This window comes from Amia ocellicauda, chromosome 11, assembly GCF_036373705.1.
Source record: "Amia ocellicauda isolate fAmiCal2 chromosome 11, fAmiCal2.hap1, whole genome shotgun sequence".
Taxonomy (NCBI): domain Eukaryota; kingdom Metazoa; phylum Chordata; class Actinopteri; order Amiiformes; family Amiidae; genus Amia; species Amia ocellicauda.
In genome coordinates this window covers 8,573,831-8,591,977 of record NC_089860.1, presented here as the reverse complement: position 1 = coordinate 8,591,977, position 18,147 = coordinate 8,573,831, and the positions used below count along the sequence as shown (strand labels likewise).

The window sequence follows — 18,147 nt, the reverse complement described above, 5'->3', positions numbered from 1 at the left end:
TGGGGGTCTATCTGGAATAAAAAGGGCACCCATATATAGAGCATAGTTTATTGGTTGCATCGTTTTGTTGCTAAACCCTTCTTTAAATAATGTATTAAAGTCCTGTTGAATGTAATTGGATTAACTGTTGTATTCTAAGATTGACACAGGCCGAATGTAAAGAGTCAGTGATGTCACTCCAACTGTCATTTGAATTCAGCCTACTTGCAAACACAGAAAAACACTCCTGTCCCACTTTGGGGGTCCAGAGCAATGCATGCTGGAAAATTCAACCCCCATTCTCAGGACACATTTTCACATTTATGGCAAAACAGAAAGTGAGCTTTAGAAAAGAAGAGAAGCACACCACCCAGGTCATGTTTACATTTGAAGAGCCTTAGAGGTTTCTGGAGAAGATGTAGGATATTTAAGCTGTGTCTGTTTATACTTATTTTCTTGATTTAAAATATATATATATATTTGATTTTTCCCCTTAACTGGTTCATTTTTTCATTTTTGGTCACCAACAACCAAACAATGAAATCAAATGCCTGAACATTAATCTGACCATGTCAAAACAAATCTGAGGGAGACTTTTCTCTATGGAGCATTTACATTTTTTCTTTAGCAATTATCTTGGATTCTTCAAAACCCTTAATCTCTTTGCACATCACGGTTTTTCTTTTAGCCCCAAATGTTTTGCAGACCAGTCCCTGGATAACAGTCATTCCTGTGGGTTTAGCCATTGTTATTGCATGTTTAACGGATTGGTTTTAGATGAGATTCCCACATGGTGCTGTGCCAGTCAGGCATTAATAATTCAATCATCTCCAATCAGATTTGTATTGCAGCACTTTTTTGAGAGATTTACCCAAAGGCCAGGGGATTGCAGATAATGTGTAAGGTGAAAATAATTCCATTCCTATAGTGTTATATAATAGGCTGTTTTTTATGACCAATTATTTGAAAACTGCTGTGCTTTCCAGGTTTTACTTTTACAAATGAAGCCCTGTCCATATTTCCCCACAACAATTCATCCATAGGCTGTGTGTTCCACGATTTCAGTCAATCCAGCTCAGATATCTAAATGGAAATGAGGTCTATTCATGTCAGGCACTTGTGAAGGTGCTCGTGTGAGTTTGGTTGCTGGACCCAAGACTGCAAGGCCCGACTAATCAATAATGAAAGCCTAGTGCAGATGCATTCAATTAGGCATGTCATCTGAGATTACGTCATGCAGGGTTTGATGTAATAGCCCTTACATTGCTTTAATAAAATCCAGTGTTTTCCCTTGATTTGGCTATTAAAGACACCAGTACATTTGCCCTTTGCTACTATTATATCAGCACTCACTTTTCACCTCATCTAATATGAAATTCCATGTCTATGTTTTTAATTTATTTTTTATTTCTATTAGTTTGATCCCACCCGTGCATTTTGTTGAATTTATCACCTTTCCTGTTTTGTAATTGGAGATTTGCCCTTAGTGAGGCTGTGACACACTGCTTTCACAATTAGCATGTGCTGCTTAGGGTGTGGAAGGTCAAGTAGTGTAAGACCTTGCTCCTTTAGAGAAGAACATAAGGTCTTCATAAAACAGGCCTTCTAGGTAGAATAATGTTTTAAAAAACTAATGTCCAGCTTGCACTATCAGTACTTAATGGCAATTTGTAACAATTTGTACGAGGCTTTGAAAACTCCTGGAAAGTTTTGAAGTGGGCAAGAAGAGAAATAGTCTTTCTAGCAAACACAGTTTCTTTAATTTCATTTGTGTGTCCGTGTCATTCCATTCCTTTCCATATTGCTTTGCGCCTGACGAAATATCCACCTTTTCATTTGATTTTTGGTCCTGGCGTGCCAATGGAATATCAGGCCTCCAGCAAACGTGTCTTCTGAGAATCTGCATCCGATCGCAAGGAAATGCGGTGGGTTGAATTCCAAAGGCTATAGGCTAAATTCATGCACCGCAATGGCCTGAATCCCAGCGATGAAACATTTGAAATGATCTTTTTTATAACAACTCAGCTGACAACTCCAACTCCTACTAATTCAGGAAAGAAGAAGATAACTTACAGACGTGGCACCGCTTCATTTCCCACTGCCGGTCCACAGCATGAATTGCGGAGCTTTAATATTAAATTATCTCACCGATAACACTACAAGCGACCTGGTGCCTGATTAATTACAAGGGTTACTTCTGTGAAGCAAGTTAGGGAAAACCTGGCTGTTATTCGTCCCAGGAATAGTACTGTAACACCAGTCCAGTGTCCTTGTAGATCAGGGACAAGAAAAGCAGAAAGTGAGGTGCAGACTTATGGGAGATTGTCCCTTGGGTTGTGGTTAAACAGAGAAACTTTTCCTAAAGAATGCTGTTTGTTTCCCAATGTTTGGAAAGGGTAGGAAATATACTGTTCCCGAAATAGAGGAGGTGTGAGCCATCTTGAAGGGAATTTCTCACTGTCTCACAGTTGGCTGGTGTTTATTTAAAAAGCCACAGGCGGTTGAAGCTTTGTCAGACTGGGACCCCTGAAATCCACTTTCGTCTTTAATTGGAGTCCACACAGGCCAGCACAGTAACAGGTCACTTCAGAAGGTGGTTACCACAGAGCCTTTGAAATAAGAGGTCACCAGTTTGAAGTCTCCTGCTGGGATGAGGGCTATAAAGCTCAATGGAAAGCTGCTATTCTTCTGCATAGTCTTTGTTTATTTTCTGTCAATAAATAACCATAGACGTTGTGTATTGTTTTGCATCCCACATGTTGTTCTGCACGGCTCCGAAACTGTGACGTATCCTCCAAGTCGCCAAAGAAATGTTGGCACCGCTTTGATATTCAAATAGAATTTCTCAGTTGGAAATATAAATGATCTGACTGTCAATACACAGCATATGGCGTATTTTACGCTAATGTGGTGTACTGTTGATGAAAAGATCAGACTGCTAGTCTGTGTGTTGTTCTTTGTCAATATGTCACTCTGAAAATTATTTACTTTTCAACTGAAGCATAGACATCGGAATGAGATGCCCATTGTCAGCTTTTACGGTTTTCAGTGTTCTTCTGACGATGAGGATACGTGACCCTTTAAAACCAGAGTGAACAGCTGATCAAATGTCAAGACAACCAATTTACGTAATGGGGGAGGGCCTGGGATAAAACATTAAAGCTGTGAATTCCAGCCAGATGAAAGCACAACCAAAATAAATATCTCTTTTGAGCATGTGTCCATGGCAATGTCTCTTGGAAATCCTGCTGAAAACTGGGGTTCCACCCTGACTGTGGAAACTGAGCGCCGCAGACTGCTGTGTCCCGCTGGGGAACAAACAGTACTGAGCTCCTCCTGCACTACCCACCCACAGCCACTGGGGGTGCTAGCAGTCTCACAGACGAGCTTTGTTGTGTGTTGTGTGTACCTGGCTGTGTGCCTGAATCCAACATGAACAGAAGGAACTGTTTTCATTTGTGTATTTATGTAAGTGTGTTTATATAGTTATGGTTGCACAGCTTGAATTAGTGTCCGTCTCTTTGAATAATAACAGAGGACAAAAACGAAGAATCACGTAGGTTATATAATATACAATTAATAATAATAATAATAACATCATTTATAATAATAATAATTGCTACTGGTAATAACACTAATGGTAGGGTTGTTGCATGCTAAATGTAGAAATTAAGATTGTTTGTATGATGGAAATCTTTTGAAATAAGAACACAGGCAATCCCTTGGTTATCTAATAGTTGACTTCATAAATTTGACTTTATGTAAAATGTTTCCATGGTCCCCATTATGAAAATGTTACGCTAGATATGTAAAGAGCAAGTAGTGCGGTTCCGACTTACGCAAACAAACTACTTAAGTAGAGAGTTGCGGAAAGGAACGCTTACATAAGTCAGGGAACGTCTGTACATGTTTTTTTTTTCTTGCCCTAATACTTGCATAAGAAAATCAAGTATATATATATGTAAGACCTAACATTTCACATGGCAGTATTTCACGTTGCCAAGATCTAGGCCTACTTCCTTGTCATCTTTTTGTTATTCCCCCACCTTCTCCAGCATGTGATTTCGGAATGGCAGTGCTCTTTGCTTGATTCTATTTTTACAACATTTGTTTGATGTCCCAACTTCCATGAAAGACGTGGAGGGGAAGAGAAGAGGGGGGTGTTTGAAAATAATGGGAAAAATAAAGATTTTTATACCAGCTGCCAGCAAGGTCCTAGTGAATGTGCCCTCTCCTTGGACAAAATGTTTTATAAACAGAGGTGTAAAGCCGGGTGCTAAATATTTACAGAGGCCTGCGCTTTTTTCATTGTACCCTGTGAGAGCAGGATGCATCTGAAGGATTTGGATTGTGTACAATAAATGGTGCTGCCCAGAGTGCGGTCTGACAGACACAGAGGGGCAGACTGGCAGTTGATTAGACGATCCGCATATCAATCAATGATAGCTCCGAGGAGATATTTTAACTTCCATGCGATGCAGGAAAAGGCAGGTCTGGCCTCAGCCTTGTTTAATTAGAAATAGCGTTGTTTGTGCCCTACTGTTGTAACACTGACCCGAGAGCCTTCAAAACAACTCCTTTAGCAGCAAGTATTGACTGGAACTTTGTGTAGAGTAATGGTTAACTTACTGCTTCATCTTCCAGGGCTGCTGTCTGTATTTGCTCAGGTTAAATAACAACCCATGTTTTTGAACATTACCGTCCACTGCACTGTACTTATTCCAGAACAATCATCACATTGGAATTTGCATAACTGGGGTCGATCTCCACTAGAGGAATGGTGAAGAAAACACAAACTTTCCAGAGAGACTAGATAACAAACCAGAGGATTACAAAGTACAGAAGTCTTGTGTCTGGTGTCTTAAAAATGTCTTCTTAGTACAAGGCTGATACAGTTCCTAACTCAAGGTCCTGTTGAGGTGTTACGGTTCCTGAGTCTCTGTGGCAAATTATCTGAAATTGAAATTAGTCACCCAGCTGATTCATGAGACTGGTTAGGTGAAATACAATATGCACTGCACATTCAGTTGAAATTGTGAATGGCATGTTTGTTATAAACACCATAGATTGTGTAACCTCTTTAAGCATTTAACAATGCAAAAAGTGAATCCAGTTATCCCCCTCTTAAAAGGTCACAGGTATCAGTAATTAACTTTAATTGTATTCATTCATGGAATCTACAGAAACGCAAGTGAACTGGATTCAAATAAGCCTCCAGGAGGACCCATTTTATGCCTTACACTTCATGCCTGATCTGTATGCTCATTAATTTTATAATTTCCTGTGGTCTTGTAACAAATTTGATCCAGGTCATATGGGTGTTTAATTGGTCATTTGCAGTCAAGGCAACGTTTCTGTGTTTTGAGCAACCAGGCAGTCTCATTGGTGCTTTCCTTCCGTTTCTAATGATATCCAGGTGCTATATTACTTGCAGTCATATTTTGATAAACTTTCAGTGTGTGACTTTATGAAGGCGTAATAATACCACAGGGAGGTTATAAGTGTAGGTAAAGAAATCGCGACGGAGCGCTGCTGTGAACACAGTCCAACATGACGGTAATTACAGAGATTGTAAATGGCTGTTCTGACATGTGCGTGGTCCCACAGCTTTAAATCCATCAGCTATTTTAAGTGGCGAGAGCTTGATTAATCAAGGAGTTGTCATTGAACGCCAGTTAGCACTATATTTCTGTACATTAACGGAAATAGCAAGGGCATGATGGGGAACGCTTTAAATGAAACGGCTAACATTAAATTATTAAAACATTAAATGTCACAGATGAGTACATCAAATGGACCTGCTAAAACAAAACGATGTGCATGTCATTTTGAGGTGGATGCTTTTGGGGATTGTAAACTTTAAATCTCTTTGTGCACCTGATTCTGGGGAAACAATTACTTCAAATCCAAATCCCTCCACCAAAGACATGTGCATCCAGCAAAGTCAAGTCTTAGTGCCTTTACAGCTTCAATAAGCCTTTGCTAAATTAGATGAGAACAAACAACTGAAATGTATCCCTCATGAAAAACTCCACTTTCGGAGATAGTGACAAGTCAGTGCTTCCCCTACTGGACTGGATCGGAGGCATTATGTCTTCAAATCCGCACACTGAAGACAGCCATTCAGAGAGTATTTTAACTAATGCCTATGTGGTCTTTCTTCCCACAGGTCTGGTGATTGGATATTCTATGACTCCACCCACCCTTGACAGCACAAAAGACGAAGTTGTGATTAACGTCAATGACACATTGACCATTACATGCCGGTAATTCTCTCTCTCTCTCTCTCTCTCGTGTATATATATACACACACGTATGTATGTGTGTGTGTGTGTGTGTGTGTGTGTATTGATATGTATTAGGTGATGCTGTTTCCCTTAATAAATACTGTCAAGTACAGGGATAAATACACAGGGATATAGTCACACAGACACAGCCCTGTCAAACCTTCATACTGTCTAAGACATGGAGCTTAAATTTCTTGATAATAAAGGGAAAAGGATCCAGAGAAACATCTGCAGGGACAGGAAAAATAATATGTATATAGAAAAATGAAAGTGGTCTAACTGATACTAGAGCACTGGCACTCCGGCTAATTCTGCATTCCTGAAATATTTGGTCAAGACCTCCACTGGGGGCTACTGGTGATACCTGCATGTGTGCTTTGTAGAAGAAGGATTATCAGATGAGCCTAAAATGATTTGCATCAGTTCTCTCTATTGTCATCTTTGCCAAAAAACATTCAACAAATATGTATTTAGCAGTAGCGACAATATGCTTTTTGGAAGAGCAATAATATTTTTGGCACCGTTACCCGGAGTTGTTCATAAAGCAGTTTTTGTATTTTAATATTCTTGGTTTCGTGTTCAGGGTAATATTGTGGGACATAACCTCACCCTAGAGGGAAACAGAAGGTTTAATTTTGTATTTGTTTTCCTTGTTCTTTGTTCCAACTGCAATGTTCTAGATAGAATCGATTTGTGGCAGACAAATAGTGGTTTAATGTCCCTGTTAGGTTCTTTACTCAGCCATCAGAGCTGATGAAGGTTAGGTTGTAATAGCAGCTGCATATACTTGCCTAGTCTGATGAGGTTATAAAACACTCGAGGGAAAGACACTTCATAAACTCCCACTATCTTTAACATTTTCAGAATTACAGAATTGTTCCAGGGAAGGCACAGATGAACTTAATTTTGTACACTGGAGAAAATGATCTGAGTCATTTCGATTCTATAGATCTTCCACAAATAAAAATGGATTTATATGAATACAAATCGGATGAGCTGAGGAATTTTGAGTTTTCTCTTGTTAGGCCCCTCTTATATTGCAACTTTGAGCTCTTTGATATTCCTCCGCTAGAAATATAGTATTGTCCCATTGCAAGATCCCTTTATTTAACACTCGGAGAGCCATTACACTAAACAACGGATGAATCCAGTTGATGTTTGCACAAATAAAGCCAATGAAGCACTAAAGCTAGGTATTCGACACCATTTTACCTTCACCTGTAAGTGTAAACGTACTCAAGATAAGGTGACTAGCTTAAAAAGTCCAGCAGCTGGTGTTCATATAGGGCTGCGACTCATAAAACCTAATATGAATCAATCTGCAAGGCAATAGGATTCTTATCGGTTTCCCTGCAGTACAATGCACAATAGAATTTAAAAAAAAAACGCAGATCTCCACGGTGTGTTTTTAAAGGGTTGTGCTGCACTGTGTCCTGCAGGGCCTCTATTGTACGCTGTATTGTCCCTTCCTGTTTGTCTGCACAGGGGACAGCGCACACTGGACTGGGCCTGGCCTGAGCAGAGCCTGAGCAAGCAGGAAGTGAAAGACCGCCAGGACCAGCTGCACCCTGTTGAGCTTCCGGGTCAGCAAGCCGTCTGGGTCGAGGAGTGCCAGGGGGAGCCTGGGAAACCGTATTGCAAGACCCTGGTGCTGACTGGGGCCCGCGCCAACAACACTGGCCTCTACCGCTGTTTCTACCGGGACATCAAGGCCGTCATCGATGGCACCACCGCGGCCAGCACTTACGTCTTCGTCCAAGGTCGGTTCCTGCCCCGTACTTCACACCTTTGGTCCGCACAGCGATTGGAGATGACTAACAGAGGCACTTAAAAAATAAAGTATATGTATTCTGAAAATCTGGAACATTGCACATTTTAAAACATTGCAAACTACCAAGTGACATCATAGGCTTGGAAAACTGACTTTTCTGTTTCTACGTAAATATTTTTATTCAGATTATATTTGGAAATGAAAAAACGGGGAATTAAAAGCTTTGAATGTCAAGCCTGTATTCTGAAGGGATTTGTATCAAATACTTTAAAACATCATAAATCCATCAAGTGCCTCATTCTTTGTCGTCTTTTCCCCTGTACATGAACAATAGGAGTTACTAACACTATTGACAATCCCTTTGTGCACACCCTGCGTTTCCATTGCTTCAGAGTCCTTCCGTCCTCTGTGGTAACAATACAGGACAATATGCACTGATAGTTCTCGAACATTTAACTTTTTCTGTGTTATTACAGGAGAAATACTGGGCTATTCATTCTGATGTTATAAGTTAGTTTGCTGTCCTACAGGAGTCGGCCTTGAGCCTGCATCTAAGAGCTTAGTGCTGAGAAAAAATTATGAAGAAACAAAAACCTCACATAGCTCCTCTTTGTCCACTGTAATGAAAAACAGAGTGACCCGCTGTCCTCGTCGGGTTCCTAAAGAGATCATATGACCCATGGTTTGGATGACCAGACAAATTAGAAGACTAGTTTAGTCCTGGGCTTCCGGATCTCTTTCCCAGTCTCTGATGTTCTGGTTTATGATGTGAGGGAAACCATTGTATCAGTCAGTGTTCTGTGGTGTGTCCATCTGTTGACATCCCATACAAGACACTTTTCCCTGGTGGCAGCCATTGAATCATCTAAAACCAACAGCGAAGAAGGGTTGGGGGCGGGCAGAGAGTGAAACACAATAAGAGCTGTTGAACACAGGAGAGAAACATTGGTCCGACATGCAGTACACAGTAAAGTCTGTGTGGTGGGGGGGGATTACATCTTACCTTAAACGCTGCATTATCCTGTCATCCAAAGCAAACAGAGCTCTTTATTAACTCTAATTCAATTCATTAGCGTCAACACAAAAATCTTGAATGCGGGGGAGCAGTCACATTACCTCATCTGAACTACAAATGCCCCCAGAACAGTTATAGATCTCCTACTACTCTCTCCAGGCATGGTTTGAGATCCCAGGTCTTTTAAACCTGTTAGTTCAACTGGCACAGAACCTTTACAGACTTGTTTGTAAAGGGTCCGTTAGTGATTAGTGGTGCTTCGTTCCTTCCTGTTTGGGGAACAATCGATTTTAGCTTTTGAAAAATATTTGACCCCTACTTTTTTGTTGAAAGAAAACCAACTTTAATTTTAAAGGAAGCAAGGTTTATTAGTCTATGCTTGGCTTCTCAGCGCTTCATAATCATATAACAGGTTTCTAAAGTGTGACGACTGTGGACGTAGTCAACAAATGGGAGATTAAGGCAGAAGGTGAAACCGCTGCTGAAGTTATCAGTGCGATTGTGTATGCTCTAGGTTTGATCATTGTAAGGGATGAGAAATAGGGATGAGCAGCAGTTAAGAGTAGGTTTCCTCTTTATGGCCAACTGTCTGACCTTCTGGACCGAAAACATCTGTGTTTGAGGTTTCAATTAGCCCTGTGCCAGAGGGCTTGTAATGATAGCAGTCATCGGGGAGACAGGCTCACACAGCTCAGCGGTTCTTGCTTCTTGTTTTCACAAGCAGGCCAGTAAAAAGGATGGAAAGTAAAAGCTAACATTTTCCTTCTGTCGGGTAATCTTTTTATATTACACTCCTCCGTTTATTTTATTTTATTTCCTTTTATTTTTCCTTGTGAAATATTTACAGGGGGACGGTGTAATGAGATTTGTTTTGGTTTTCTTGAGTGGACAAAAAGAAGAACGTATGGGGAATTTAATATCGTTCCTAATAATATTAAAAAGGAGTTTAAAAATGATTGAATTATGAGCTTGTTTTTCTGATTCCTGTAAAAGCTTGAAAAGGAGCCATCTTCTTGAAATGAGGTTAAAGACTCTCTGCAAAGACGTTTGACCTTGTAGTTATACCTCTTCTGGAGGAAATGAAAAATGTTTTTTCATGCACACAATAAAAGGGATATACATTACATTTCTCTAAATAACCAAAAATAGTCCTTCATTTTGCCATGGTGTATTTTACCCAGAAAAATTAAATAAAAATGTATCCTTAGATATCTAGTAACATGCTGTGATTAGTCTTAGTCTCGCATAGCTTGTCTGAAGACTTCCTTTTGGTTTGCATTTTCACTGATGAAGCTCTTCCTACATAATGTAACAGAGATAACGATTCCGTAATTAGTGTATGGAGATCCGTGAGTTCAAACCATATCTTGTTCCCAGTGTCCAAAACCAGATGCCCGCTGTCTTCTAAATTAAAGTATGACTTGAGGATTGCCACTCTCTCTGATGTAGTAATTTGCAGTGACATCACCTGCAGCTTGAGGCTAAGTATCGCTGTGCGTCTTCGAAAGGTCAAAAACATTTTCAATTAACTTGTTAAGTGGTTCCGATGCCCCCAGGGCCTTGCAGGTCTTAGATATCAGTGGGGTTGAAATTCAATCTTTGACTCTTGAAAAATCGCTTCTTCACGGGCTTTCAAATCCATAGTGTTCTTTTGCCCATTCGTCTGTAGACACATGGGATGGCCACAGTTTAACTTTTTTGTTCTGCTTTGTAGACATAGACGATATCATTTTGAGATTTTTGAGGGATGGTATGGATTCAATTAACTATGAATTAACAGTGGGGGAAAAACAACAGCTACAACAAAATGTAGCATTTTTATTTGTATTGAAATTGCAGATGTATGTATAGAAGCATGTCTGGGTAATCAGTGCTGTTTTGCGTAAATAGGATAGTTATAGTTTGTTGGTTTCTTTTCTCTCAAAGGGAGTGCATCAAAAATAAACTGACAGCCTTACCAATGTGTGTAGCTGCTGGGTTGGCTGCCTTCTGACTGTTGACTCATGTGAAACTGCCAGTGGGAATGTAGTAATACAGCTGTAATAATGTACTAATGCAGCTTTGGCACCACTGGCAGCAGTGTGGAGAAGCAGTCAGGGATCTGGACTCTGAAGCAGAAGGTTGTGGGTTCAATCCCAGGTGGGGGGCACTGCTGTTGTACCTTTTGAGCAAGGCACTGTACCCAGACAGCTCCAGTAAAAACCCAGCTGTATGAATGTGTAATTGTATGTAAAACTAATGTGATGTGCTGTAAGTGGTACACTGGGATTTTCATACAACGCACACAAACAAATCAACTAGGCAAATGTTTGAATATAAAACACAATAACAACAACCCGTGGAATGAAATCCATTTGTGGGATTGAGGAGGTTGCAGGGTAAGCAGGTATCCCGTGAAACCCGATGTCTGTCCTGTGATACAGTGGCCCTCTCGATGTCCGGTGCCCCCCGTGTCAGTATTTGTTGGCAGCCACCGGAGTTTTGGCGGTTCATCCCGAGTTCAGTCCGCAGCAGAGCTCTGGTTTGGACCCAGAAGCCTTTTTTGCCTGTGGATGGGGGTCAGCGAGCTCAGACACCGAGTGTCCGTGCCCCCCGATGGAATCCCTTCCCTGCTAATTCCCCCTGACAAAGTGCCAAAACAGTTTCCATAGATCTTACCAGGGGGGTGATATAAAACAGCTGAAATCACAACAATAAAAGCAAGAATATATGTGTCCGCGGTGCCCAGCAATTTGATCGGATGGGTTGCATGTGGTTTCAGTTAGGGGGTCTAACTTATCCCAGTGAACCCTTCAAAGCTGGCTGTTTCTCTTATGAACTGCGACTAAATCAGTTGCGTAGGAGTTGCCGATCTTCAGAAATAGGTTAACTAAAAGCTTAATTAATTTTTCTTGATTTATTACAAAACACAATACCATGCAGGCTTGGGTTACGTTCAGTCCCAGAATGGGCATCCATGGGTAACTGATATCACAGGAGAAAAATGTAGACCTGCCGTTATGGTGTATTTATTTCTTTATTTATTTAGCTTAAAATAGCTGAAACAATTACTGTGAAGGGTGTAAAGAATTGACTATGGCCCATAAAGTCCTCCTTCACATATTTGAAAAGGCCTATGAGGTTTACTGCTCCGATTGCCGCAGAGCTCAGTAAAATGTGGTGTGCGCCGTGGGATTTTTGTGGCAGTTGTTTTTAATGACCTCTAACAGGAATTTGTTTTCACAGTGTTGAAAAGTGTAATGTAAATTGTTGGTGGAGATGTTGTTGAAGGTAGTGGATCATCCCAAAGCAGTACGAGGTGCGAACTGAACAAAGGGGCACCATCCAGGTGGAATTGATGGAGAAACAACTCTGAAACATACAGATTTCTGAGCAAGGAGAAAGGGAACTGCCTGTGGAAAATACCAACACTGGCTTGTCTTAAAAAACTACGCTTATAACAGATTTTGCAGAGAATTATAATTACAAAAAGCCTGTTAATTCTATGTTGACCAAAACTAAAGGTAAACGGTAGACCAAACACACAGGAGCCCCTTTCACTAGCAATGATGAGTTAACCATTTCCTTAAAGGTGAAGCCAATCCATTATTTTTAGAAGCCCATATGCGTACTGTGAGAATGATTCATAATGTCAGTGAAATTGTGCTAAATTATACCTCTTTTGTTCCTTCTTCTAGATGTGCTTCAGCCCTTCTTTAAAGAAAACTTCCAGGGTGTGGAGACCATTTTCATCGAAGTGTCTACACTACACATAGAGGTCCCATGCATTGTGTCTATACCAAATGCCAACGTCACTCTCTATGTTGTGAGTCCTCCTGCTGTACACATTCTATTATATTAATCTTTAATATTGCCTTAGTCTTAAGCTATGCCTACCAGAAACACCATTCCTTACATCACAATTTCCTCATTTTGTGCACATTTTATGTTTTTTCTTAAGAACATTTTGTATGTTTTGAAGGCAGTTTTAAATGTGTCTTCTGGAACGCCTCATTGAGATAGAGCAGCTTTAGACAATCTCTCTTCACCTCCTGCATCAGCTGCCACAGGATTTTGGCCCTGTTTTGTTTTTTTCTCCAACATGTCTTCTCAGGGATTCCTGGAGAGAGATTAATGGACAGGTCTAAGAAGCCATTGGGTTGGCCATAAGCAGATTTACGTAAAAGGAGGTGTGCTACCTGCTCCCTGTCCTCTCACTGTGTGTACACAGCCAATCAGTATTGCTTTTGTGTCTCCACAGTATAACAACGGGAATTTTGTTCTTCTGAATAACAAGGAGATAACCTGGAACAACAAGAGAGGCATGTCTGTCCCAAGCAAGTTCATTGACATGAAATCCATGATGCCCGGCTTTTACTGTGAGACTGTGGTCAATAATGTGGAATACAAATCCTCTTTCTTCTTGCTGCACATTTCAGGTATGGTGAGTTCCTTGCAAAGCTGCCTGAGTACTGAACATGAGACCTCACCTGAACAGCATTCATTTTAGGATAATTTTTGTTTGTTTCTGTTGAACTAAGAGTTGAAAGTTCCCCCGATTGACATACAGTTATCTCCACAGGCCCATGGTCAAGGGTACGACCTCTCCTTCCTCTGCAGCACTGACCTCTATAGCTGGTCATGTGCCTGTGTGGTTGGGCTATGTATAACAGGAGTTATGTGTGTCTTCTCCAGTTTCTGTTGTACCCATTTGATGTAAGCTGATGCAATGCTCAATCTAGTCTATACTTTATTACCAAGCACAATTGGGTACACATATGTTATAAATGTCCAAAATATGTTTGCTCATATATGCTGTTAGCGTGTTAGGGTGGCATGTCTGCTGGTGCCATTTTTAAACTGTGGTGCAACAATAATTTGCCATGGCAACAGCATGTGTGTGGTCCATGGTTAAGCCCGAGGAGACTGGTGGAGCATCAATCCACACATTTGGAGATGTAGCCAATGGGAAACATTGGCTGAAAAAGAATGGCTGCAATTGCACATTTTTTTAAAGAAAAAAAAGAATGCCAGATTAATTCAAATTGGGTTTTATTTCACCACAACTGTCTCTTTCAGTATAATTTGTCATATAAAGTCTCCAGTCATATTTCTCCTGCTGCACTTACAGGTTATAATACTTTGAAAAGAACATTTTAAAAAGTGAACTTAATGTGTTCAGCCAACCGGAATTCCTCCAATAAATACAGAAACATCCTTCCAACATTACTTCACTCTGTGATGGCTTCTTATGCAGAACAAAGAGGATGACAGCTTCTGCTAACACACAGTGCAATATACATCTCTTTCAAAGAGGGCAGTGTGGAAAATCTGTGAAATTAGTTACAAGTTGTATACACTTCTAGTATTAAGGTGATTTATGTTCTGCTAAATTACTCTTTATGGAGCCAAGAACGTTTCAGAATCAAGTTATTCATTTGTTTGATGGATAATATGGAGAAGTACAATAAACACCATGGATATCAACAGGTACAAAAATAATAAAAGATGGCCAAAGCTATAGGACTTATTCATTACTGAATGCTTCTCATTGTTCATAACAATTGACAACTAAATGCACGTGTTAGATCTGCCTGTATGAATGACAAAACGATCTATAGAACTATCTAGCACATTTCTTCAGGTTCCTTCGACACCAGTGCAGCCCTGAGCCCAAGCACAGATTAGCAATAGTGATGCCAGAGAATAAACCATTTAAAGACAGGACGTCCGTAGTGGGGTGAACTGGAAAAATGTGCTGACTGTCCCTATGTTGACTGTCTCCCCCACACACACACACACACACACCTCTACACAGGAAGCAAGATTTACCATTTCAAGCTGTTTCCTGAGAAGTCGGTGGAGCTCATGGTGGGGGAGGGGCTTGTTCTCAACTGCACAGCTCTGGTGGAGTTCAACACTGGCGTGGATTTTCAGTGGACGTACCCGGGAAAACAGGTAACAGGCTGCCAACGTTGGATAGAGGTGGTTGGTGAGGGAAGGAGTGACAGCCACACGTTACAGAAAATGTATAGAACTCGTAATTTTAGAAAGTAATAACAACAGACTGCATATTATACATATGGAGGATTATACACAGAATAGAAACAATTCAAAGTAAAACAATTTGTGATGTGCGGTTTATAATTTGTATGTATATAATCTTCAACCTTTGTCAGTCCACTACTGGATTATTGCATCTCCACGATTTGTCCACTTGCTGAGATCTGACATAGACACGTACAGACTGGTGACAAATTAAAGGAAAAACCAACATAAAGTGTCTCAGTAAGGTGTTGGGCACCACGAGCCGCCAGAACAGCTTCAATGCTCTTGGCACAGATTCTACGAGTCTCTGAACTCTACTGGAGGGATGAACACCATTCTTCCAAAAGATATTCCCTCATTTGGTGTTTTGATGATGGTGGTGGAGAGCGCTGTCTGACACGTCGGTCCAGAATCTCCCATAGGTGTTCAATTGGGTTGAGATCTGGTGACTGAAGGCCATAGCATATGATTCACATAATTTTCATACTCATCAAACCATTCAGTGAGCCCTCATGCCCTGTGGATGGGGGCACTGTCTTCCTGGAAGAGACCACTCCCATCAGGATAGAAATGTTTCACCATAGGATAAAGGTGATCACTCAGAATAACTTGTCATGATTTGAAGTGACTTTTCCCTCTAAGGGGACAAGTGGACCCAAACCATGCCAGGAAAATGCCCCCCACAGCATAACAGAGCCTCCGGACCCCCTCACTGTAGGGGTCCAGCAGTCAGGCCTGTACCGTTCTCTTGGTGTCCCACACATGCACTCGCCCACTTGTCGAGAGCACTAGCCAGTTGAGACGGAAGCTCCTGCCATTCGTGCCACGATAATGAACCCTCTTTCAAAGGCACTTGGATCCTTTCCTCTTACCAGCTTGATCCAAAGTTGAGGTCAACTGGTCCTGCTTAGGATTTGTATACATGCCACAGAGCATGGTAGGATGTTAATTGCTTAATTGTATCATGCAGTACACCTGTTTGGAGGCATCTGCATTCATTATGTTCCTCCACTCATTTATTCAGGTTTTTCCTTTAATTTCTCACCCGTCTGTATGTATGTATATAGATATAGAAACCTGTCCACCCATGTCATGTGCATATCAATATATATGTACCTATCAATCATATATATATATATATATACACTCACCTAAAGGATTATTAGGAACACCTGTTCAATTTCTCATTAATGCAATTATCTAACCAACCAATCACATGGCAGTTGCTTCAATGCATTTAGGGGTGTGGTCCTGGTCAAGACAATCTCCTGAACTCCAAACTGAATGTCTGAATGGAAAAGAAAGGTGATTTAAGCAATTTTGAGTGTGGCATGGTTGTTGGTGCCAGACGGGCCGGTCTGAGTATTTCACAATCTGCTCAGTTACTGGGATTTTCACACACAACCGTTTCTAGGGTTTACAAAGAATGGTGTGAAAAGGGAAAAACATCCAGTATGCGGCAGTCCTGTGGGCGAAAATGCCTTGTTGATGCTAGAGGTCAGAGGAGAATGGGCCGACTGATTCAAGCTGATAGAAGAGCAACTTTGACTGAAATAACCACTCGTTACAACCGAGGTATGCAGCAAAGCATCTGTGAAGCCACAACACGTACAACCTTGAGGCGGATGGGCTACAACAGCAGAAGACCCCACCGGGTACCACTCATCTCCACTACAAATAGGAAAAGAGGCTACAATTTGAACAAGCTCACCAAAATTGGACAGTTGAAGACTGGAAAAATGTTGCCTGGTCTGATGAGTCTGGATTTCTGTTGAGACATTCAGATGGTAGAGTCAGAATTTGGCGTAAACAGAATGAGAACATGGATCCATCATGCCTTGTTACCACTGTGCAGGCTGGTGGTGGTGGTGTAATGGTGTGGGGGATGTTTTCTTGGCACACTTTAGGCCCCTTAGTGCCAATTGGGCATCGTTTAAATGCCACGGCCTACCTGAGCATTGTTTCTGACCATGTCCATCCCTTTATGACCACCATGTACCCATCGTCTGATGGCTACTTCCAGCAGGATAATGCACCATGTCACAAAGGTCGAATCATTTCAAATTGGTTTCTTGACCATGACAATGAGTTCACTGTACTAAACTGGCCCCCACAGTCACCAGATCTCAACCCAATAGAGCATCTTTGGGATGTGGTGGAACGGGAGCTTCGTGCTCTGGATGTGCATCCCACAAATCTCCATCAACTGCAAGATGCTATCCTATCAATATGGGCCAACATTTCTAAAGAATGCTTTCAGCACCTTGTTGAATCAATGCCACGTAGAATTAAGGCAGTTCTGAAGGCGAAAGGGGGTCAAACACAGTATTAGTATGGTGTTCCTAATAATCCTTTAGGTGAGTGTATATATCTATATATATTATATATATATATATATATATATATATATGAGAGAGAGAGAGAGAGAGAGAGAGAGAGAGATATATATATAGTAATATTGTTTGTTTACAAATTGAGACACTTTTGCAAGTTCTTTCATAATCTACTCTAGTCAGTGTATCTTCCTCAGTACAATTCCTTCAAAATTAAGCTGCCTGCAGGTTATTTAGATTTTTTAATTACTAATTCATCAAGATCCCTCTAATGTAATTTTCTGAATTCCTTCTTGACTGTCTGTGCTGCCAGGTTAACCGCACTGCCGTCGTTCATCATGAGAGGAACTCGCTACTTACTGGCACCGAGGTGTCCAGCACTTTGGTCATCCGCAGAGTGAGTGTGACGGACACAGGCTCCTACAGGTGCACTGCCCACATCGTGGAGATGAGTTTGGAAGAGTCTACCCAGGTCATTGTGCATGGTAAGAATAAACAGAATAACACCATCGTTATATCTGAATACCTTTGAAACATTGAATATATTATTTTATTATTATTAATTTTAACTGGAATTCATTTGGAGAAAAAGCACAATTGTATAAAATCTATGTCTTTCAGAATTATCCCTCTATATTTTCAATAACGTAATTCTGAATAATATGTATCTAATGAGATGGTAATTGAAGGTTATTTCTAGGGATTGCATTCCTGCTTTATGTTTTTAGAAGTAGC

At 40.8% G+C, this 18,147-nt stretch overlaps 1 protein-coding gene across 5 annotated transcripts in view; it reads left to right on the top strand.

Annotated features, from left to right (window-relative positions):
* flt4 (fms related receptor tyrosine kinase 4) overlaps positions 1-18,147 on the top strand; it is a 68,049-nt gene that overhangs the window by 32,876 nt on the left and 17,026 nt on the right. For all 5 annotated transcript variants that reach the window (XM_066716539.1, XM_066716538.1, XM_066716541.1 and 2 more), the window contains 6 exons: positions 6,149-6,245; positions 7,752-8,026; positions 12,730-12,857; positions 13,293-13,470; positions 14,850-14,989; positions 17,726-17,897. In XM_066716539.1, the coding sequence (XP_066572636.1) occupies positions 6,149-6,245; positions 7,752-8,026; positions 12,730-12,857; positions 13,293-13,470; positions 14,850-14,989; positions 17,726-17,897 (990 nt within the window). The remainder of the gene's footprint in view (positions 1-6,148; positions 6,246-7,751; positions 8,027-12,729; positions 12,858-13,292; positions 13,471-14,849; positions 14,990-17,725; positions 17,898-18,147) is intronic.